The sequence below is a fragment of the Leiobunum rupestre genome, chromosome 1, assembly GCF_980474605.1.
Source record: "Leiobunum rupestre chromosome 1, qqLeiRupe1.1.hap1, whole genome shotgun sequence".
NCBI lineage: Eukaryota > Metazoa > Arthropoda > Arachnida > Opiliones > Sclerosomatidae > Leiobunum > Leiobunum rupestre.
The window spans coordinates 70,874,659-70,893,126 of NC_143384.1; the positions used below are offsets into that span (position 1 = coordinate 70,874,659).

An 18,468-nucleotide genomic window follows, 5' to 3' on the forward strand; every position below is an offset into this window, starting at 1 on the left:
TTACGCTCAGATATGAGGCCAAAACTAATCGCTCGCTTTGGGACGAGAAGAGTAAACTTTTTACCCCAAACTACCAACTTCTTCCATACAATAACAGCCAAACTGTATATTAAAGTTGCTAGCTATTTCAAAAAAATTACTCCAAAACTAGCGAATAGTTTTCGCCTAGTATCAGGTCAGTTGTATTGGTTCAAAATGGAAACCAAATAGTTTGCGGCCGAAACTACACCGAATTCATCGTCAACCGACAGACAGGGAAAGCAATAAAAATTAGCATAAAAGCTAGGTTACAGTTACCGATTTTACACAACCCCTTGTTATTTTACCTCCAAAACTTTAATTATTGTTTATTTGAGTTTGCTTACCACGAGATTATTCATACTAAACGTATAAGTACCTACAATCATAGGTCAACGCCAAGAGCTGGGCTCGAGCTCACCTCACTAAATTAGTATATGAGCTCACGGTTGGTCTCGGGCTCGCCTTGGTCTCGCCAATAATTGGTCGGGTGTCGGGCTCGAGCTCGCAATCTAAATTTCCCTGCCGATGTGAGGTCTCGAGCTCATTAGATTTAAATTCATCTAATTCATTTATCCCTATTACGGTACCAGCTCCTTATTTCTTTAAAAAAAATCTGTATAATATGGCGAAAAGACTAGATTACTTGTACAAAGCCCAGTTGGACGATCAAACAGGAAGGTACAACGGTAAGTAGAATTTCTTAAACTTTAGTCTTAGTACTCTTTCCTAACCCTTGGTAAATCTAAAACTATTGGCGTTTTTAATTTATACGTCATTGATGCCTCCCCACCCCATTCGAGAAAGAGATGGATCAATTTTCAAAAACTCTCGAGCTATTGTCCTAGGCTAGATTGAACTCGCGAAAACAAAATGCTCAGGTGAATAGAGCGCGTTCGAAAACGCAAATACCTTGCTATTTGAATCTTTTGACCTTTCAAAATCGGAAGATCGTTTTCGTAAATGGAACACATGCAAATTTATTGAGACAGCAAATGAAAAACACATTAGACGGTAAAATAAATTCGAAGTTTCCAACAGCTTCCCGGCCGCGGAAGGTTTTTTGAAGTTGGGGGTAGGATGAAAAGGGGCACATTTCGTGACAGCATGGTTGCCTCAGCTTTTCGCGACTTCATTGGTAATTTATACGAATTTTCACGTCTAGGATCCCATCTCAGACCACTGACTCCAAGCTTGGGGTCAGTGGTCTGAGATCCCATGTAGGTGTGTACATTTTCATATTTCAACTTATTTTCGCTTAATCGAAAATATATTTATTTATTAAGGCCTATAGGGAGTTAACAACTGACATAGGTTTGACGTCATTTTCAAAAATCGGCGCGATTTACACGCCATCTCTCGAGGCATCCGCGAACTATATTTCATAATAAAGCTGTGGTCGGCCATATTGGGTTGAAATTATCTGTTTACAGACATACAGTCGGAGCTCTAAAGATGGTTAAAAGTTGCGGTGTCAAGGGGTGTAAAAGTGTTTTTGGGGCGATAGATAATGAGAGTAAGATAGGATTTTTCAGGATCCCTCGCGTAGTAAAACACCAAGGTGAAAAAACCGAGGAACTTTCAAAAGAAAGAAATCGTAAATGGCTTAGATTTTTAAGCCTTGCACCTGAAGCCTACAGTGAACATATGAGGATATGCTCAAAACACTTTCTCTCTGGAGGTAAAGGTTAACAAATATTTTGGTTAATTAAATAAGTATTCTAAAATATATCCAACATATTACAGCACCATCGTCATTGTTTGACACTTCTAATCCAGACTGGCTCCCGTCTAGATTCGTAAATGGCAATGAAAAATATGAAAGCGTCAACAGTTCAAAACTGCAACGTTTTGAAAGAAGACTTAAACGAGCGTGCCCAGAACAACTACCCAACGCTAAAAGAAGAAAAGTCAAAGCTTCACAATTAGATATTTCTAACATAAGCACCAACATCCTTGAAGATAGCGCACTTGGGTTATCATTACAAGAATCGGAGTTAGGAGTTGATACTTCTTTGGTTATGAATAGCACGTTTAATGAAATAAGCTTATCTGAAGTTTCGAAATCTCCTTTAAAAAACATTTCCAATGATTTTGGAACGCAAACTTATATGGTACGGAAGGATTTCAGTGCCCAGGTAACGGTTGGAAAAGAAGTGTGCGACTTCAGCGGGCAAACAGATATCGCTCCAAAAGCAAGTTCTGATACTCAAACAATGAAAGTTGAAATTATGGAAAATGAAACCCAAACGCTCTTCAGGGTTATTGAAATGTTTGAATTTGAAGCAAGCAAGCTCAAAGTTGAAGAATCTTTCACCGAAGCTGAAAAATTGAAAGCATCAATTAAAGAGGCAGAAGATAAAATTAAAAATTTGTTTGAAGACAATGTTCAGCTAATTTGTAAATTAGAGAAACTTCAAAATGAACTGAACTTAAGAAACTTCGTTCAATCAACATTCGTCAATGATGATTCCCGCACAAGGTTTTTTTCCGGACTAGAAACCTACTCAACTCTCTTGACATTGTTTAACGGAATCAAAAGCTACTTGTTTCAAAATTCCAAACTGACCCCTTTCCAGCAGTTAATTTTGACTTTGATGAAACTCCGGCTTGGGTCCAGCAACAGAGACCTAGCGTATAGGTTCAACGTTTCCGAAATGACAATATCAAGATAATTTTATAACTGTTTGAATGCGTTATACAAACGTATGACAAAATTTATTCACGGGCCAGATAGAGACGAGCTACAAAAAACAATGCCTATGTGCTTCAGAGATAAATTTGGTCAAAAGGTTGCAGTTATCATCGACTGTTTTGAAGTTTTTATGGAAAAACCATCAAATATACTAACAAAAGCCGAAACATGGTCTAGTTACAAGCATCAAAACACAGTAAAATTCCTCATTGGAATAACCCCGCAAGGAACAGTTTGTTATCTTTCTAATCTTTGCCAATCAGTTGTGCCATTTGATTAATATAATTTTCAAAATTAAAATCTTGCTCGTATAACCTGGAAAAATTTGTAAATAAATATCAAGTGATAGTTTTAAACAACTTCATTTTCTTTTATTTTTTACTATGGTTTTTTTTACGCTTATTTGATCGATTAACTTTAACACAATCAGGGCAAAATCATTTCCCTTTGGGAACATCATTTATCTTTAAACACTCTAAATGAAACCACCGCAGTACACAATCTGCCTATCTGTTTCGATTGAACATCACGGACAAACCCATTCTCAAAATTATTATAGGCTAAAAGGCTTTTTCGATTATTTAATTGGTCCTCAGTAAATGGTGAAATACCGTGAATTAAATAATGATAAAGATGCCCATATTCTGTAGGCGGCAAATGTTCAAAACCAAACCCTACACCTCTATGTTCTCCATCCCCATGAACTTGTTTCAAATCGTCTGAATTCATTTTATATGGATCGATATTGTTGATTAATTTCATTTTTTCAAGGTACCTCTTTTTAACATGATCAGGGAGTTCATTAACATAATCTGAAGGAACATCTTCCTTTACTTTCTTAGTCCTACCCATTATTCAACTTATTCTACGTTTCTACCCAATATGGCGGACACTATAGTTAATACAAATTCACGAGAGATGGCGCCAAAATTGCCAGCGAAAAAAAAAAACCTCTACGTAATCTTTTTTTTTTCCCCTCGGATGTTAACTCCCTATTGAAAATTGAAATACTTTCAAACTTTTATAAACACTGGCTCCATTTCAGAAGTTAGTTTTTCCCGAATTTCAAACCTACGATTGTACGCTCGTATTTATCGCCATCAAACCAACCAACTATTTTGCCAACGGAGAGAGTAGAGAGGGACGAGTTTCCTGTTCGGAAACTTCCTATTTCGCAATCACTCCACGACAGACGTTCTGTGCCATACTTATTTTTATTATCCACTTATGCTACAACGGATTTGGTGTGCAAGATATTTGGTTACAGCAAATAATTCGATCAAATACCAAATCGAATAGACCTTGAAAATGTTCGTAATTTTTCGTGTTTCGTCGTTTTAAAGGGCAACAAATAGACGCGAGGAAAGCTACGCGGCAGAACCTGCTCAAACTGCGCCGTGACACTAATGCTAATACCTTTGTCGCTGAACTAGGCCATTCCACATTTTCCCCTTGAGCAGATTCTGCCACTTAGTTTTTTTACCACGCCCACTTTTGTTGCCCTTTTAAGCAAATGTCGGCTCTATCATTGCTACCTGCATTATGAATGATAAGGCCCTTGTTATTAGAGATGCCAATGAATCTATCCGATTCCTCAAGAGAAACGACTTTACTGGAGAGCGTGGTGCCATCTATTAATGGCATAGGAAACTAAAATTCAAAATAGCGAAACAATACCCTTACGAAAATGGTGGATCAAAATTTGATCCAAATTTCATCAAAAATTGGACAGATCAAACGGGGATCCAATTACAGATTTCTCTGGATTAAATTTTGGATCCAACTGTTATCTATTTGGGATCCAAGGGTCTTGATCCAATTAGAATTGGATCCGTTCTTGATCCAATGAGATTCGGATCTAAGGATATTTGGATCCGCTCTTGATCCAATTAGATTTGGATCAGCACTTAATCCAATGGGAATTGGATCCAGTTGGGATCCAATGGGATTTGGATCCGGTCTTGATCCAATGAGATTTGGATCCAGTTGGCATTCAAAGATATTTGGATCCGGTCTGGATCCAATTAGTTTTGGAACAGCTTTTGATCAAAAGAGGCTTTAATCCGGTAGGGATCCAATGAGAATTGGATCGAGTGGGATCCAATAAGATTTGGATCCGCTCTTAATCCAATGACATTTGGATCCGCTCTTAATCCAATGACATTTGGATCAATTTTTGATCCAATGAGACTTGGATCCGGTCCAGAAAGATTAGGATAGCGACTGGGATCAGCATTATAAGTACGGAATCTGGGTGGTAATCGATACTTTGAAAAAAGGTAATTTTAGTGCCGTGACTTATATTAAATAACATTAACAGCAGATACTTCACTTTTCACTTAATCGTTAGAGTAACTCACAGCAAAGCTCATTTGACAATTAATCATAGTCTAAAGGACGAGAACGACGCTAAACATTGTGGAAAAATTTCTTACATACATAACAAATCATGCCAAGAAACGATAAGGTACTATAATGAAAAGCTAATTTTTAGGCCAAAAACCTAGTAAACCTACGATACCTGCCAAACGTCGTCTACTTAGGCCTAAAAGAAAGAAACTGGTCAAAAAACGGCACGTGCATCACGTGCTCCAAGTGCTCAAAACGCGGTAAACGAAAATAATTGAGGTAAATAAAACAAAAATTAACAAAAACAATGAATTATATCCCCACCCAAATCCCTTGTTTTTACCCCTGGTTCCGCTTAGATGGTAGATTAAATAAAACAAACAAATGTAATTGGCCAGAGCCGAGTGACGTCACTGCAACTTTGAGAAGGCTAACTATTAGAGAACCGACTTGAGTGTAGAAGGTAGGGAACGGACTTAAAATAAAAAGACGACGCGTAAACCAAAACCACCCAAACGAGGATACCTTTTTTAAAATTTTTACTAACCTTGAGCGTTATTGACTAATCCGCCAGTTTCAAATCGGCGCGTGATCCATTGCAAAAATCGTTCTAGTTACATTCTGATTTCTATGCTGTAGAGTTTTATCTAAATGTTGCCAGTTGTTCTATAAATTTAACCATTCAAAGAAAAATATATTTACTGAGATCGATATTGTTCTGGCTTAAGTTATTCTCAGTGTTTCTAACGGCTGGCGGTAGATGACGACACCATGGACTAATTAACAACAGGGACGGTCCAGATCTATAACATTTCCCTATAAAGACCCAAAAAAAGTGTTAACGTGTTCAGCAGCGTTGCCAGGCAAATATTTTTTATCCTGGTGATTCAAACGTCATAAACTGGAAACTGATTTTTGAAATTTCGCCATCTGTCGGGAAACATTTTTAACGGTTTAGCGGTTGCGATTTGAATTTTCAGATTGTGGTTTACAAAGGAAGCCCCATGTTATCACGTTAAATAAGTATAATTAGTATAGTTAAATAATACGTTTTCCCCTTCTAATTCTAAGATATCTTCTAATTCTAAATTGTTCATCATAAAAAAGGTAAGCAACTATTAAGCCATGGTACGATCATTTATATTTATAAATAATATTATACAATGTTAATAATATCAACCGTTACAAATTTGGAAATTACTTTCAGACGGTAAGCAGAATATTTTACTATAAGTATGATCGAAGAAGCTCGACATTCTAAATTTTTACGACGATTAATTTAAAAGACTAATATATTAGCCCCGCATGGTAATCTCGTGGTTCAAATTTTAAATTCCAAGCATTCCAAGGAAGCTTCTTGCCCTATTTTACTCCCCCCGCCTATTTTGAATCACCAGCCTATACAAGCATTTCCTGTTTTGCCCGCGAGTACCGCTAGAGTGCGTCGATGCTTGTTCTTTTTTATTTTTTCCCATGCCGGACCGTCCCTGTTGTTAATTAGTCCATGACGACACCGTACAAGATTCCATACACGATTCCAAGAAAGTGTCCCGGTGAAATATCAATTGGATCCAAATTTGATACAATTTTATTTGATCAAACCTATTTGGATAAAACTTGGATACAATTCTTAGTTAAAAGATTTTTTTGGATCCAAATTTGATACAAATTTATTGAATCAAATTAATTTAAATCAAACTTTAATTCAATTCTTAGTTAAAAGATTTTTGTATCCAAATTTGATAAAATTTTATTTGATCAAATTAATTTGGATCCTACTTGGGTCCAATTCTTAGTTTAGATTTTTTGAATCTAAAATTGTTACAATTTTATTTGAACAAATTAATTTAGATCAAAATTTTATCCAATGCTATTTGATCAAAACAATTTAGATCAAACTTGGATCCAATTCTTAGTTGAAAGATTTTTTGGATCCAAATTTGATGCAGTTTTATTTGATAAAATTAATTTGGATCAAACTTGGTTTCAATTTTTATTTAAAAGATTTTTTGGATCTAAATTTGATACAATTTTATTTGATCAAATTAATTTGGATCCAAATTTGGATCCAATTCTTAGTTAAGATTTTTTTGGATCTGAATTTGATACAATTTTATTTGATCAAATTAATTTGGATCCAATGCTATTGGATCAAACCAATTTCGATCAAACTTGGATCCAGTTCTTTGTTAAAATATTTTTTTTGGATCCAAATTTGATAAAGGTTATTTGATCAAGAAATAGTTGATCCTTATTTGATCCCTTCGGGATATAGCTTGATACAAATTTGATCCAATGTCCAAAATTGGATCAAGTCATTTTCGTAAGGGTAACGTCGTCAGAGAACCATTGCAGAGCATTATATTTAGACAACTTACACTCTACTTTTTTCGTTGCCATGGAATAACCGTTACCCATTGAATAAATTCACTTTAGGATTTTTCAAGTTACATGAAGGTCTACCAATCCCTCGAGTTCAGGGTTGGCAATTTTTTGATTTTTTTTTAAAAAATCAAATAAATCGATTTTTTTTATTTAAATCAGATTTTTATTGATTTTTTGATTTTAATTAAAATTTCAAAGTTTTATATAATTAAGTATCATAATTTTACCTAAAACCACTATGTTTTAATTTTTAAAGACTTAATCTATATATATGTATAATGAATTTATTAAATTTAAGCTAATAATCATATAGAAGTTTTTATTTTTTAAAACCTATTTTGGTACTTTACAAAAAAAATTCGGCAGAATCTCCACCCACAGGTAGAATCCAATGCAACATTAGGGGGAAGTACGATAAAGATTATATTTAAACCTAAATTATAGCATTTGGCCAGGTTTTTCTTTTTCAAAAATACTATATAAAAATTGATTTAAATCAACGATTTTTTTTGAAAAAAATCATTGATTAAAATCGCGATTTAAATCGTGTTTTAAATCAATCTGATTTAAATCGGCCAACCCTGCTCGAGTTTGAACGAAATCGGTGTGTATCACCTTGGGTCGTATCCTTGTTAGTGGACTTTAACATAAATTATATATCTCATATGAAATATATTGTTAAAAATTACTATAATTTAAGTTATTGACAAATTTACAAACGAGCCAATCAACGCGAGGGGTACTTTTACGTCCCGCCTTTTGGGTCAAAATGTAGCATAATCATCTTGTTTATTCGTATAAATTAAATTTTATGACCATGGTCTCGATGTATAAACTAAAATTAAAATCAACGACGGATACTTCATGGTTAAAACATTTTTATTTTAAAATTTTTTTGCTAGCTTTCGGGTATGACACCCATTGTCAAGCGTGAGTCTTTAACTAAATTTACAATGCAACATTTTTTATTTTTTATTTTTAATGTCTAACTAACGCTAAAAATAGTATCAACAATGTCATTCTCAATAAGTAGATATAAATAAATTCTTGCATGTCCCTTTTTGTTGCTAGAGCACAGACTCGCTTTAGATTGGCACATATTAAGGGGCCGATTGAATAATAGGCCTTTCTGTTAAGTAACGCTGGCCTTCTTGTTTAGATGTATCGGCCGCGTCACTCGTGACGTAGAAGTGACGTTCCACTATGATAGCAATAAGAAAATTCGACAAGTCGCCCTTTTTATAAATATCTAACCTTCAAAACTGAACTGAACTCCTACGTATCTCGTGACGAAAGCGATACATTAAAACAAGTTCGGCGTAATGACTTTATAGAAAGCCTTATTGGGCCGAATAGTTAATTTAAAATTCGTTGAACGCCTCTTATGTTCCAGAAATGGTGGAAAGTATGAAGAAACTTGCCACTTTGAGCAAAGAGTTAACGGTAGAAGAAAGAAACCTTTTCTCAGTGGCCTACAAAGGCGCCTTAGGACCGAGGAAACAGTCGTGGAAGGCTATTCATTCTCTTGAACAGGAGTACATAGGAACCGAAACCGGCCTTCAATTCATTAGGCAATATGGACTACAGGTACTGCACAACGGTTTTATTTCTTCTCGTCAAATCAAGAATGCATGTATTCATAATGAGGGAAGATGACTACGTGCAGACGATTGTTAGCGTTGCTCCCAATTCCTCTTCGGCTCTAACTGTAAGCTCCGCCTCTTCAAAGTCAATCAAATCAGTCCGGGATCTCATTGGGAGCTCTTCGGTCTCCTCTTGAGGTTAACGGTAATAGTGAGTGGAGGGAGCTATTGGCTAGCTTGGTATGAAGGGCTTGCCACCACCCTCCTACGCGGTGTAACCCGACCACCTGATTTATGTTGTATATGTCAAATTAATTAGTTCTAGAACTAGTCACCAGATGTAGCTAGGCAAGGAATATAAAAAGGATTACCCAAAACATGACAGGATAACTTTAACAATAATAACGTGTACAAGAAAAAGGTTACTGAAGATCTCAATGTTATTCGTCTAGCTGATTATTATTTATTATTTGGCTCCTTGAAACTGACGACTTCCGACGCGATTGAAGCGCCCGCTGGTGACGTTTTCCCACTAGAGCCTGTTGAAAACGACCAAAGTGGCGCCTTAAAATGGTTCTACCTATTCGTAATGGTCAAATGTGTTAAAATTTCGTATTTCCCAAACTATACACCAGATTGAAACCGAATTGAAAGGTATATGCAGAGATGTACTCGACGTTTTGGAGACACACTTAATCCCAACAACAATAATTGGAGAATTTGAGGTTTTCTATCATAAAATGTAAATTCTATTTCGTAGATTTTGGTTTCTTTTGTAAGTTTTCGGTTATTTTTACGTGATTTTTTTGCCACAGGCAAGGAGATTATTACCAGTATCTGGCCGAGTTTGACACAACTAATGGTAAACAAGAAGTAACGGAGAAGGCCTTGATAGCGTACAAAAGGGCTACTGCCAAAGCGAAGAGAGTGCTACGACCCACTCATCTCATTCGTTTAGGCCTAGCTCTTAATTTCTCGGTCTTTTACTACCAAATATTGAAATCCCAAGAGCGAGCTTGTGACCATGCCACCGAAGCCTTTGAGGATGCCTTGATGGAACTTGGCTCGCTCAGTGAAAAAAGCCAAAATGAATGTGTTGTCATCTTGCAGATGTTGAAAAATAAATTAACATTATGGAGACAAGGTAACTATGTTTTCAGTGTTCTGTTGTATTCTCTGTAGCGACCCTATCTCGACAGAAATCCTCAGAAACAGCATTCATTAGTGATAATAATTAGTGAATAGTTTAGTGGTCCAAGGAAATCGCAATTAATTAAACATTTCGTGTTTTAAAGGGGACTGGGGTTTTTGAAACGTTTCCTAGTCCAAAGGGGGACTTTGTTCAGTTTATTTTTCGTGGTTCGAAAGCATAAAATTGAATATTCTTGCCTTAAAAATAGTTAATACAAGTTCAAATGTATTTTTTATGAAGTTCATATGTTCTTCCTTGGTGATGACAAAGTTGATGACAAAGTTCAAGATGAGCCTTAGTTCATTTGTTTTGACAATATATTAATCCGGCGTCTGTATTTTTGTTCCGGTATTGTAGCTTTCATATTTTGTTCATTCAGTCCTTGTATTATTTTTAGATGAAGTAAATAAGTAATTTACTCAAGTCCTAAGACAATTTATTCATTGATTATTTGTGGATTAAATGAATAGTGATGACTGAAGCTAAAATCAAGTTGATTATATAAGATAAATATTTCAGATAAAAACAAATTGGCGATCTTCAAACCTATCTTATTTTTAAATGGGGATCTCGGCTAGTGCAACATATTCCCAGACAGACACTGTGGCGAACACAAGGAAGGGGTTTCCGTGTCCAACCCCCTTGGGGTATCTTTGACTGTACTAAGTTTAGAATTACTGACTACGCCACTGTTCTTAGATTACAGCTGCGTTATCTGAACCAATGAAATAATTAAGATAGATCAGATATCAAATTGTCCATATTTACCTTCAGATATTATCAGATCAGTTGAAATGGGTTAAAGTGCAAACCGTATAGATTAACCACGAGGGTTCAGTAACGCATCTTCTTATTTTGAACGTCTAGCAGGCGAAATTATATGTACACGCATATATATTAATCTAGTAACACTGCCTTCCGTATGGCTGTATGGCTTTTCGCCCTAGCCCTTCCCAAACTCTAGAGAAAAAAAAAAAGATGGCGCTACAGGCTTAGGTTAAAGTTTTAGCTCGAGCTACGTTACCGTAGGTGTGACGGGGAGCCCGTATTGGGGGAATATAGTTTTCCATTCCAGGATACTGGTCATTCATATTCCTAGGTCGAGAGACGGACAAGATCTAAAACACAATCGCCATTTTCTAACAATTTTTGCTCAAATCTCGTATCTTTGTCTAGTGGTCTTTTGCAGCAGACCCTTCAATAAACTGTTCTGAGGAGAAAGAGGTTGAAAATCTCTTGTTAGAGAATCTAGTTGGTACAACTTTCCAAGAACTAAAACTGAAAAGGATAGATAATGTTGATCAAGTTAGAAGTAAAGAAGTGATAATAAAATCATAGCAACTGTTTGATAGAATTGTTTGCTTATGCGTGTCACCCAAGGGCGTATCCAGGATTTTATTTCAGGGGGGGTGTTTTGAGGGAAAATTTCAAGGGGGGGGGTGCTGACGGAAGGTTCACTGATTTTTATTAGGCACTCCTCCCCCCCAGTCATCAGCATTTAAATACGCCCTTGGTGTCACCATAAGATTCTTTGAGGCGATTTTCGTCTATGGATTACCGAAGAAAACTGTCAAGTCTAATGTTCCAGTGATGGGCACCGCTCCTCTCAATGTGAGCGCTTTTGTTATTATGAGGGAAATTGAGCCGCAAAATGTGTTTTGAAAGAGCGCGAAACGAAATTGAGAGGAGCGCCAATTTTAGCGCTCCAAAAAGAGTGAATAGAGAGTAGCGCTTATTTAACAGCTCAATAAAGAGCGAAAAGAGTGGTGCGCTTATTTTACCGCTGTAAAAGAGCGAAAACAGAATAGCGCAAATGTTACCGCTCAAAAAATAGCGCTGATATTGGCTGTCCTATGAGCGGAAATCGAAAAAAGTGCTCTTAAAATCGTGTATTTTAAAACTAGATTTTATAGTAATTGCTATTTCCAAGTTTAGTAAATAAGTAAATTATAACAAAACAGTTCTAACTTCTACGAACTGAAACTGAGCTAAAAATATTGGTTGGCTAATGCCTAGAAGCTAAAGAGCCCACCAGTCACCGACCGGTGGGACTGTTGGACATGTTCCTAATGTGGGTGGACCACTTCATATTCTTCATTAGGGCCCAAAAGGCCCACAGCCTGAGGCCAGGGCCTACTTGCCATCAGGTAAACTCAGTGGCGTAGCCAGGATTCCCAGGAATCCAGGATTTTGGTTAGGAGTGGGCACACAATTTTATAAAAAAATAAGAAAGTGGTTTATATAACCATATATTTCGGGGGGGGGGGAGGCACGTGTCCCCTGTGACTCCCCTGACTACGCCCCTGGGCAAGCTAAAACCCTAGGCACTCCGCCAGCACAAATATTACCGCTCAAAAAGAATGAAGAGAGGAGCGCAAAATTTACCGTTCTAAAAGAGAGGAGCGAGGATTTTACCGCTCAAAAAAGGGAAAAGAGAGGAGCGCAAATTTTACCGCCCAAAAAAGAGTAAAAAGAGAGGAGCGCAAATTTTACCGCCCAAAAAAGAGTAAAAAGAGAGGAGCGCAAATTTTACCGCCCAAAAAAGAGCGAAAAGAGAGGAACGCTGACTTCACCGCTCAAAAAGGCGTGAGCGGATATTAGGCTATCGAGTACGAGTGGTGAGTGAGCTGAGTGGATCTTTGACGAAAATGCCCAACACTGTAATGTTCTAATGGAACAGGTCTTTCCGTAAAATATTTCTACGTGCATATTTTATCGAGTGTGAAATTGGGATTTGAAATTAAATTACTAGCCCCGCTTTTGATACACCATTTTTCAAACACTTATAATACTGCCTTTAATGGTCAGATCTAGACCCCCAAAAATTTAAATCAAACGAAAATATTATTATCGAACACCGTTTTGACACGCTACATTACAATTGCTTTTTAAATCCAAAAGCTATTTCTTTGCACCTATAGTTTAAAGACATTAAAGCATCTTGCACCTGGAAAAATCAGGGAAATATTCGTGGCAAAACCTGGAAATATCAGGGAAATCGGGTTACCAATAGCCATTGAATTGGTAATAATACTGCTAGAATTACAATTACCATTTCGGTTGCCATGGTTACGCAGGACCTGTTCTGAGAAGACTGTACGATATTCATCTTTATAATTGGGCGGTAGCGCCATCTATATTTTGTAAAGTTATATGATTCGCCCAAAAATTTCAATTGCAATATAGTTTCCACCACTAGAGACAGATGCCGCCACGGTTGAACGATATAGTTTAAAAAGTCTCCATATTGAACGAAATTGGTCCTGCGCTAGCCAGATTTATTTGTACCTCTATTTATTCCCAACTCAATGCCAATAGCGATATGAGCCCTGTTATTATCGAACACCGTGATGACACGAAACCAATAAGATTCGCCGTCTATCGACCGAGTTTTAAATTGAATGTGTTCAAAATTATTTATGTACAACTGCTTTTTAAATCCAACAGCTATTTCCTTGCACATTTAGTTTAGATGCATTAAAGTAGATGTCGCTATTTTTCTAAGTTCAAAGCCTGTTGATAGATGGCGACACGTTTTCCGTAACTTGCCTTTCTCGAATTTTCTCTCTATTTTGTCAATGCGTTATATAGAGCCCATGATAGGGCTAAGGCAGTTTTCTTCTTTCACTATAGGTGACGCTGCTGAACCACACTCTTAGGAGGTAGAGCCTAGTTTGCAACTATGGTCACATTAGAGAATAATGTCCAAATCTGGGTGTCGTAATTGCTCTGTGTTACCATGGAAGAAACACGAAACATTGTAAATTTATAATAGCTTCTAATTCATCCACGCTTAACCCTTTAATAGTCATGTAATTGGGTACCATAAAAAGTCCGTACGCTACGTATCTAGTTTTCGAAGACCACCAAAAGAGGGCGTAGCGATTGTTTTCGGTTAAAGCTCATATAATCGGGATTACAAATTAAATTAAATTCAAGGCAGTGTGGCGTAAGGTAAATAGGTAATTGGTACAATGTTCAGTTCCAAGGAAGAGGGAATTGCAAGCATCGTACGTTTATTATTATCTCCAATATCAGTTAGTTAGTTGTTAGTTCTCTATTTACCTTTGTGGGACTTAATAGTAAGTTGTTAGGCTTAAAGCTAACGCGAGTTACGACTTGTTCTTAACGTAAATAGAGCCAGTCACCTCTAGTTTCTGTTAAACCTAGTGGCCTAATTATTAAATTCGTTGATCCACCAAAGAAATGGAACTTAAAGCTAGGAGAATGGAAATTATGGAGAGGAAATGAAGGGCAGGACTGGGTAGGTAGGCTTGGCAGCGTTAAAACATTGAACTCAATACCGTATAGACATCTAACGGAAATAGTTTGAACTGAAGAAAATATTTTCGTCTGCTAGATGTTGGCACGCCACGTGTTTTTAGAGTATTTAGAATCAGAATGAAACCAGGAAAAGCGATCTATTTAATTTTATAAGAGCACAACTATACTGTTTTTTCCAAAAGTAAAAAAGAAACAAATAATGGTAAATATATATTGTTTAATTAGGTATTACAATATTGGTAATTGGATTTATTTTGTAAAATAGGGTGTATGCCTAATTTGTAGTTGTTGATGTAACAGAAACCGTTGAAATTTGGTTGCTGTTTCAAAAGGATTGTCCTGCAATATTTTATACACTTCTTCAGTAGTAAGTTGAACACCATCAGTGGCAATTAGATTTTCAATCCGCTTCTTAAGAGCCTTATTTCTTCTGTTGAGAGCCAGGTTTTTTAATTTCACAGCAGTCATTCGCGTTCGTATTTGCTGTAAATCTAAATTTCCAAGAGTAGTTTGCTTCGGAAAAATAGCACATTTTTTCTTCCGTTTAAGTCTTTTCAATAAATTGTTCCGTAGTAGCCTACAATTTATACACCAACCACTAGATTTTTTCTTGATGTATTGGCATTTAAGAGACCTAAGGCTGTTTGTTTCTGGATAAAATTGAGCAGACTTATGGGAGTGATTTAAAAAGGTGTCAAATAGAGTCTCAGATACACCCCAGCAGACGCTCAAATTATTATCAAAATGTGATGTCATATCAAGTAATTCCTGGGAAGAATTAATCTTATAGCCTTTTGAAAATATGTTATGAGTTTTGTCAATACTCTTTTCTAAGATAAACATGTCAACATTCAATGATTGGTGAACTTCAAACCTAACTGTTAAACTACTGTCTTTTCGTTTAGACAAAATGAGGAGTTTTGGCTCCAATAAAATAGTCCACAAAAAATTTCCTTATTTTCCTCTTGGTGTAGAACAATTTCCTTTCGAAGCTCATCAAGGGAAAGCGCTTCACGCACTGGTTCATTATCTATAGCTTGATCCAAAAACAAAGCTTGTTGTGAATCTCCAGGTAGTCTTTCAACTCTAGTAGGGTTTACATCCATCATTATTTGTAATTCTGATTCTTTTACTTCCTAATAAATTAAATGGAATACTTAAGTATCATTACTTCAATTAAAAAAAGGTGGAAATGCTTACTGTTAGTGATGTTTCTTGGTTTGGTAGTGATGTTTCTTGGTTATCTTCCAGTTCTACACTACCCGTAATAGAATGTTTATTTGGCAACACTAATTGGTCAAATTCCATAATATTTAGATTATTGCTATTATTGGTGCGAGTTTCTAGTTTGGGTGAGAAGGCACTTTCAATTTCTGATTTCTGTTTTGAATAGCTATTGTTTCCAGTCTTGTTCACGTTTATGGAAAATAATGGGTCACGCACTTCTTTTGTGAGTTGTGAAGGGAAAGGGTTTTCTTTAGTTGGTCCTTTACCATCAACGAAATGCAAATTACAAACGTAATGATGTTGTTTTACAGTTGTCACAGTGATAGTTTCACGGTTAATTGCTTCTATCCATTTTTGACATGCTTTGAAATTTTTCCCATTCCTTCCAGGTTTAGGAATTGGATAAAAAATAATGTTACTATGGAACCTAGCATCACTGCGACAATTGTCAAAGCAACAATATTTTCCCATGACTAAATTTTTCTACCTTAAACCAAACATTCAGCTTTCTCCACTAATTAAAATCATTTTCTACTACTAAACAAAAGAAAAACCCTTTACTACTTGGTATTTAAAATGTCAAGCAGACGAAATTATGAACACGCATATATGTTAATCTAGTAACACTGCCTGTCGTTAGATGGCGCTACAGACTTAGGTTAAAGTTTTATCTCGAGCTACGTTACCGTAGGTGTGACGGGGAGCCCGTATTGGGGGAATACAATTTTCCATTCCAGGATACGGGTCATTCATATTCCTAGCTTAAAGCAAGTGTCGGCTCTAGGTGAAGTAGCTCTTTTTTCAACAGATGTCGCTAGCATCGAAATCAAAACAAGATGCTGAAGCTACATTTTGACCCAAAAGGCGGGACATAAAAGTATGCTTCGCGTTGATTGGCTGGTTTGAAAATTTGTCAATAACTTCAATTATAGTAATTGTTTACAATATATTTTATATGGGATATATAATTTAGGTTAAAGTTCACTAAGTAGATTAAAAGTGGTCGAAATATAATACTCTATAATGGCTCTCTGACGACGTTATTGTTTCGCTATTTTGAATTTTAGTTTCCGTTCCCATTAATAGATGGCACCACGTTGTCCAATAAAGTTGCTTGTTTTCGAAGATTCGGATAGATTCATGGCCATCTCTAATAACAGGGGCTTTTCATAATACAGGTGGCAATGATAGAGCCGGCAGTTGCTTTAATATTTCGTTTAAAGGGCCAAAATATCGTTTAAAAAATTCGGGTCGAATTTCAGGTAAGTCTTCCTCTTCCGTCACGTGACCCAGGAATACGTTCCCGTTTTCGTAAACACCCTCAAAATTCCAACGGTTTTGTGGCCCTTTATGTGGCGTATTTTTATCGCTACAAGCACTTATCTTTTTGGGTAGGACGTCCACTCTACAAATAGGTATTAGTAATTATTTCGACAAATTGCTACACTTTAAGTAATTATTTCGACTAACTAATACACGTATGGTAATTATTTCGACTAACTAATACACGTATGGTAATTATTTCGACTAACTAATACACGTATGGTAATTATTTCGACTAACTGTCTATTACTTTAAGTTTAAGTAGCACGCGCTCGTAGACTTTGCTAAAGTCTTTAACATTTAGCAAAGTCTACGAGCGCGTGCTAGAGTCGCGAGAGCGTGCGAAGACTACACTGTCTAGTCTAATAAAAGTCTGTCTTGCGGCGTAAATTCAACATATAGTGTTTACACTTTTCTTTTATAGAAACATCTATTATTTAGACTTAGAGCTATTCAAGACATTTTGGCAAAACAAAATGTCGCAAAACTAAACGATAATATTGATTTGAAATAAAATAATTTTAAGAATGGACGCTTCAATAAAAGATACTCGGTTTCTACTCCCCTCTCCAAATTCATCTGGGAAGGAGCTATTTCCGGTCGGTCGGTTAAACGGTTAGAATGGCTAGCCAAAAAGTCATTTTTAAGCCAATTTGAGACGCGTTTTTGCCCTCATGATAATTTTGCGTCAGATAAGAAACGCGTCGGCTCACGTGTATAAGGAACATACTAATGTTAATTTTCGATAATATTTTTGAAGGTAAAATATATAATGTTACTAAAACTAAGTATAAGAAGATAATATTATTATTATTATCATCCACTTATGATACATGTAATATTTTTATAATACCGGGCAATTTTAAAGCTTTTCATGGAGGCAGAGTACATTTCGTATAAAATTATCTTTTGGAAAAAGATGAAAACTCATTCATTTAGAACTAAACATATTACTTTTGCAGTACGGTATGCAACAAGTGTTTCCTTTTAACCAGGTAACGTTTTTTGGCATGTTAAGGCTTAGCAAAAACCGATGAAAGTTTTCCAGCTTTCTAATATTTCAACAAGCACTATATAAATAATAACTTATGAGTCCTCGCTGTCGGAAATATTACTTCTTGGTAATTACTGGGAAGATGTTTTATTTAAGCGCCTATTACGAAAAATTTTCTTCGTCCGTTAAATGCCCTAAACCTGGTCTATATAGAAGAAACGCAATACTTCAGCTACTGAAGACAAACTATGAGTTTATCTTATCTTTGTTAGCAGAATGACTACCATGTTATGTTGATGGCGATGAATACGGTCATTTTTAATTTCAAAATAAGTACAGCCAGAAGAGAACCGTAAATTTTACGTTTTATATTAAAGGGGAACGGTCAAGCTTTAACCAGTTAGATAGCCCTATAGCC

The 18,468-nt window shown here is 36.1% G+C and overlaps 1 protein-coding gene across 2 annotated transcripts; it reads left to right on the forward strand.

The window, feature by feature from the left end:
• Nucleotides 1-615: 615 nt before the first annotated feature.
• On the forward strand, nucleotides 616-17,408 carry LOC149966245 (14-3-3 protein epsilon-like). Of its 2 annotated transcripts, XM_090171196.1 has the most exons (5): nucleotides 616-707; nucleotides 8,841-9,034; nucleotides 9,666-9,772; nucleotides 9,846-10,174; nucleotides 17,361-17,408. In XM_090171196.1, the coding sequence occupies exons 1-5, from the start codon at nucleotides 644-646 to the stop codon at nucleotides 17,381-17,383; spliced, it is 717 nt and encodes a 238-aa protein (XP_090027322.1). In that variant the 5' UTR covers nucleotides 616-643; the 3' UTR covers nucleotides 17,384-17,408. The 2 variants fall into 2 exon arrangements, with proteins under 2 accessions (XP_090027322.1, XP_090027319.1); XM_090171193.1 differs by lacking the exon at nucleotides 17,361-17,408 and having other exon boundaries at nucleotides 9,846-10,546.
• The last annotated feature ends 1,060 nt before the right edge of the window (nucleotides 17,409-18,468 follow it).